The sequence below is a fragment of the Monopterus albus genome, unplaced genomic scaffold, assembly GCF_001952655.1.
Source record: "Monopterus albus unplaced genomic scaffold, M_albus_1.0 scaffold61.1, whole genome shotgun sequence".
Taxonomy (NCBI): domain Eukaryota; kingdom Metazoa; phylum Chordata; class Actinopteri; order Synbranchiformes; family Synbranchidae; genus Monopterus; species Monopterus albus.
Window position 1 is genome coordinate 1,226,831 of NW_018127941.1, and position 6,121 is coordinate 1,232,951.

The window sequence follows — 6,121 nt, forward strand, 5'->3', positions numbered from 1 at the left end:
TGTAGAGGGTGAACAGAAAGGGGGAAAGCACCGTCCCCTGGGGCGCCCCCATGCTGCAGACCACCACATCCGACACACAGTCCCGCAGCCGAACTGAGGTCTGTCTGTGAGGTAGTTAATGATCCATTCAGACAGGTGTTGGTCCACACCTGCCCCCTCCAGCTTCCCCCTCAGCAGTGACGGCTGGATTGTGTTGAAAGCACTGGAGAAGTCAAAGAACATGACCCTCACAATACTTCCGGGGGACTCCAGGTGAGATAGGGCTCGATGTAGCAACCCCGATGCCAGGACGGTATGCAAACTGCAGCGGGTCCAGCGCTGAGCTCACTTGGGCACGGAGGTGGCCGAGGACAATCCAATTAAAGTAATTGTTTAATCAATTTCTGGGCCTAAGATTGACAGTCAGTTACATCCCCATCCAGTGGATTCTCCAAATCCTAGACTCCAAATATATACAAATTAATTAAATCAGCATGACAGTTGTTAAACATGAAAGGTACTCCACACCAATTAAAATTTCCTTATACTGTAGAGTATTTAATTACAACATTGATTCTGATTCTGAACCTTATTTAATGTTGTAAATCAGTTTTATGTTTAATAAAAAATATAACTTGCCATTGATTTTACTACAGCATGAGGCAGTAGCATGCCAAGTTTCTCAAATAATGAGAACATTTTCCTCTTTAAACAAAATAACTTGTCAGAATATACATCTCTAACCATTACAATTTATTTGTTTTAACATAAAATATCTGTTATACAAAACAAACTGGTATGCTGTAATAAAATGAACATTTATACATTTTTATAACAAGAAACGATTCATTCAAAGCCTTTTCTCTGATTTCTTATGTTTTTACCAGACACATTGAAATAAGTCAGCTTATTTTAACAACATAACTTGTTTGAGTTACAATGTGATAAGCTGTCATCATTAAATGAAAATACATTTAACAGTAGTAAACTACACTGAGTGTTTCCCTGTTGGCGACTGAACAGCTTCACTTGACCTAGAGCACCATGTGAACTGAGAGAGAGAGGAGAGTTTCTCCCTACATCCTCAGATCCTCTGGCTAACAAAAAAGAAGGCATGCCAACACGCACCAGTGACAAATGTTCACAGCACAAAAGGTATATATGCTTTTCTGTGCTTTGGGTATGACTCATATTTACTAATGTAAAAATCATGGCAGAGCTGTGCTGCCAGTGCCTGGCTGAAAAGGACATAAAGGACAACGATCCACCAGGTAAGAGACAGGCCTCCAAAAACCAAGCTCAGCGAGACATAGATCAGAAGCTCAGAAAAATAATGTGGGCATGAAACCAGCTCAAACAAGCCTCCCCTTGGCACTCTGTGTGCCAGTGTCTCCACTGTTCCTGTAAGAGGTGACAAAACAGAAAACAAACATAAAAGTCAGCTACTACAGCAGCTAAATATCCATTATATTTTATCAGGAGACCAACACATCCACCAAATCAGTACTAATGTTGTACTGTTCATGTCTGCTGAATGTTTAAATTGCAACTCTCTGACAATCAAGTAACCGTGGGAAACTGTCAGCAGTAATGAAAGTGTAAATAAATTGTAGTCAAAGGTAAACACAGTGAGCACATTTATTCTAAATAAGTACAACTGCACAAGCGTACCTGACTTTCCAGTGCGAAGCCTGGCCAGTAGGACCATGGACTGATGCTGCAGCAGTGAGGCCCCAGTGAAAAGTGCAACTCCAGCTACATGAAACCAGTCCAGCTGAGAGAAGAGGGCACCAGTCCCTAAAAAGAACAGCACAAACATCAATACCACTTAGTAAAACCTGTGAGTAATAAATGTAGACTGAACTAATGTCACTCTAACCTTTCCCCAGATGATCTGAGCAGAGAACTGTCAACCCTAGTACAATGTAGTACCCAAGGCCGAACACATACTGCACCAAATGCATGGCTCCATCAGAGAAAACACTGACAAACAGGCACTCCAGTAGCCTCCTGAGGGAGTGGACCCAGAGCAGCAGCTGTACCAGCAGAGTAGACAGCTGTGGGACTACAAACAACCAGTGCAAGTCAAATAGGAATACAGAAGTGTTAACACAGCAAAGGGATGTCATCTTACCGTGACTAACTGTGCTTGGTAAACCTGATAAAATGTCTAATATTCCAGTCAGCCACGATGGGTGTGACTGCTGCTGAAATATGAAGTTCAGGTACAAGGCCAGAAGAAGACCATTCCAGCAAAGAGAGACAGCATAGAAGTGCCAGAACCACCTGAAGAGAATATGTGTATATTCCACTAAATTAGCAAACGAGCATTTAAAGTTTTGAAAATGTAAAGAATAGAACCATAAAAATCACTTACATTTGTTACAAACATATACATCAAATTAATTCGCAATAAATACATTATTTTACAGCTTACAGTTGGATAAATCGTCTACTACCTTTTTGGGACATCAAACGTCCGCAGCCAGTCGTCTCGTCTGAGGTGCTTAGTTTTTCCGTACCGAATAAGATCCTGAAAAAACATATAGAGACGACACGTTTCATATCTGCTCAAGGCTTTGTGTGCACAAAAAGCTAAAAGGAAACATGACGCCAGGAAAGACCACAAAATATCAACAACTCTCAAATCGACTGTAAACCAAACCATTTTCGAACGTGTTGTTTTGCGCAACACTAAAAAGAGACCGTCGGGAAATTGTCGCAAAGGTTCCGGATAAAATGTGATGACGGCAACCGCAAATTTTTATCGCAATGACCTAAGAATTTCCCCTGCACTTGTGCGACATACATTATACGTAGTGTTCCCAAAAAGAGCTTTGAATTTGCCACTAACAAATAAACAATGCAGGACAATAGTCCAGCAGGGGGCGGCATTTGAATCTTTCCATGTCACAAGTGAAGCTGAGTTGAGCAGTTACATGTCAAGCCAATCTGAAAGAACAAGCCTAGATTCTACGGACAGGATCAGTGCTGGAAGAAGTACTCAGATAAACGGAGCAACGGTGTAAAATACTCTGTTACAAGTAAAAGCCCAAAGTACAAAAGTATATTAGCACCAAACATACTTAAAGTACTAAAAGTAAAAGTACTCATTATGCAGAATGGCATATTTCACATTCCTGTATATCATATTATTGGATTATAATGACTGATATGTTGTTTACCTCGCATTTAAAGCTGCAGCTGGTAAAGGGGGAGCTAGTTTTAACTAGCGTGCAGTATATGCATTTAATTTGAATACTGCTGAGTAGCTTGTGGTTTTTCCACCACAGATCAGTGAGGTCTTATAATTATACTAAAAGTAACTGGCAACTAAAGTTATAAAATAAATGTAGTGGAATAAAAAGTACAATATTTGCATCTAAAATGTAGCAAAGTTAAAGTATGAATGAAAATATTCAAATAAAGTACAGAAAGCTCAAGATTGTACTTACAATAAGTACAGTACTTAAGTAAATGTACTTTAATACACTGTAATAGTTATTTATTAATAAACAGTTTATGGTGTGGCATGCCTTTCTAAACATATCAGTTACATACATTATCTTTGGTCAATAAAGTATCAAGAAGCTACAAAATTCCCAAAGCTGGCAACATTGTTTTGTCCAATCCAGCTTCCAAAACCAAAGATATTTAGTCTCATATCAAAGAAGATCAAGAAAACCAGGAACTATTCATATCTGAATAGATGACAGTCTCATTTTGCTTAAGAAAAATGCTTTAACAATTAATTGGTTTTCAAAAAAAAAAGCTCACTAATTATTTGTCATTTGACTAAGTGATTAATTAATTAATCGTTACATTTCTAATTCAGATTCGGTAAAATGAACAATACAATTATAAGGTCTGCCTTAAAAATTTACTTAAGAGAGCAAACATTTTATTTACCAGATATACAATTTAAGTGAAAAGCTTCAAGTAAAAGTATTCATTATACACCCCTTGAAGAGTTTTATACTATTAAGCAATTTCTTATGTGATTATTAATTAATTAAGTTAGATAACATGAATTTTAATCTTTACATGGTGGATGGCCTAATATTTAAATACTTAATTTATAGTATTGTATCTCATTCATTAGTCATGTTTTGTATCTATAAAGTAACTTGATACAACTGTCTGAAAAAATGTGGTGGAATAAAAAAAAAAGCAACATTTGAAAGTTATATCAGAAGTGCTTTTATGTAAAGTACATGACAAACAAACTTTCCATCACTGATTAAATGTAGCCTGTGTGTTAAGCTGTTAAAGGTGTTCTCTGTCTGAGGGCAGACAGGAAAGAATGAGTCTCCATCATTATCTGAGTTTGGTAGTGGTCACTCAAAGCATCTCTCTGAGTTCAAAATCTGAGTCAGTTCATCACACTGATCCTATCAAACATGATGGCTGTGGTACTTCACTCCTGCTCAGCTTTTGCTGTGGTCCACAAGTCAATGGTTTATGATTCTCCTCTTAACAATGCAGTAATGGCTCAAAGAGAAAGAACTGTGTTTGCGTGAGGCCTCTGAGGCATTAGATTCCAGGATACCTCTTAGAGGAGCACAGTATCCTGTCTGAGGAAGTGCGGACTGTTTCCTGCATCCATTCCCTCACTGTCCTCACACAGTGTCTTCCTCTTTCTTACTATGCCAAGACCTGTGCCTTCTTTAGGCCCCCACATATGTTGCAGAAACTTCTTTCCTTGCAGTCAAGCTGGTGGTCTATGGGCAGATGACTATACCATAAAAATATGATTGGTGCTGGAAATTCAATTCCGTATGTCCAGACACAGTCAGAGGAAGAAGAATCAAAAATATCAGAGAGCCTTTTGACATAGCACAATGAGAATATCTTGAGTCTGTACTCTCACTCGTTTGCTTCTTACATAGTGGATCATACAATACATCTAGAAGCTTGTGTGTCCTCTGGCAAACCTTCCATGTTTTAATGTTTCTACTAACAAATGTCAGCGATACTGCTACAAAAAGTAAGAAATGAAAACATAAGGTAGGAGATTATGAGTTAAAAACTAGCTGTTTTTCTGCAAAACATTACATGGCTTTGTTCCAGTTACATTAATTACATTTTGCAGCTGCTGTCCTCAAACAACAGTGACAAAGTCCTGATATCCTCTGACTAAAGGCTCCTGTTTGTCCCAAAATCAAGGACTTCCTCTAACTGGATGTTATTTTAAACTCTATTGATGCTTTCAGGACATGAAAACGCATGTTTACACACGACAGCTGGAGGAAGTGATTGATAACTCTCCCACAGTGGTTCATTAGATATGAGGATGCAGCTAGGAGACTCCGAGCTTGAAGCAAGGGGTACCTTGACTTAACTTGTTCCTGTCTTTTCAGGTTATTTACAGGAGTCTCTGGTCTGTGTCGCTGTTTAATTTTTTAATTTTCATTTCTTCTTGTTCTTTCCTTTGTTTCAGTCTGTTTATCTTAGCTCTTTAAAGTACCTCTGATAAATTGTGGTGTGTTTAAAGGGCTATTAAATAATAGTTTATACAACTGAGCAGTGTGATCTTCATCCTAAAAACAATGTTCCATTTCTGATCATTTGAAATGAAGATAAGAATAAATACAACTGTTACTAATAGCTGCTGATTGGTACTTTTAGCTTGATAATTAAAGTTGTAGTTCATTTTATTGAGTAATTCATAAAATAATTAGTAATTTACTGTTTCTTGATATATGGTTTATGTTTTTGACATTTTATATGTGTTGTTTTTGCATTTAGCAAGATTGATTTCATTTTTAACACCTGTTTAATTGGCCCTGTTTTTAGGTTTGTATTAATTGATTTGATTTGATTTGATTTGATTTATTCTTTCAAACATGTAGAAACAAATGATATCAACACACACACATAATTTACACAAATCCAACCAATACTAATCCAGAATCAGTTTGCTTATACCTAGTACATGTTTGAATGGAGTAGGAAGAAGTCAGACTTATCCAGTCCTACCCCATAACATCATCTTATACAAAACATTTCATGCATCATTGGCTGCAAGCAGTATCTCTACATAGGTAATTCTCTTCTTCACCAGACAAGTAATACACAGAAAATTTAAAACAGAGTGTTTCCTTCATGCATTCTTGATTAAATCTCTTATTCTTGCATATAT

At 37.4% G+C, this 6,121-nt stretch overlaps 1 protein-coding gene across 2 annotated transcripts; it reads right to left on the bottom strand.

Annotated features, from left to right (window-relative positions):
- Nucleotides 1–194: 194 nt before the first annotated feature.
- srd5a3 (steroid 5 alpha-reductase 3) lies at nucleotides 195–2,703 on the bottom strand. 2 transcript variants are annotated; one of them, XM_020603476.1, is made up of 6 exons: nucleotides 2,645–2,703; nucleotides 2,439–2,512; nucleotides 2,114–2,265; nucleotides 1,859–2,044; nucleotides 1,651–1,776; nucleotides 195–1,380 (listed from the first exon to the last, which is right to left on the bottom strand). In XM_020603476.1, the coding sequence occupies exons 1-6, from the start codon at nucleotides 2,645–2,647 to the stop codon at nucleotides 1,121–1,123; spliced, it is 801 nt and encodes a 266-aa protein (XP_020459132.1). In that variant the 5' UTR covers nucleotides 2,648–2,703; the 3' UTR covers nucleotides 195–1,120. The 2 variants fall into 2 exon arrangements, with proteins under 2 accessions (XP_020459132.1, XP_020459131.1); XM_020603475.1 differs by having other exon boundaries at nucleotides 2,439–2,693.
- Between the last annotated feature and the right edge of the window lie 3,418 nt (nucleotides 2,704–6,121).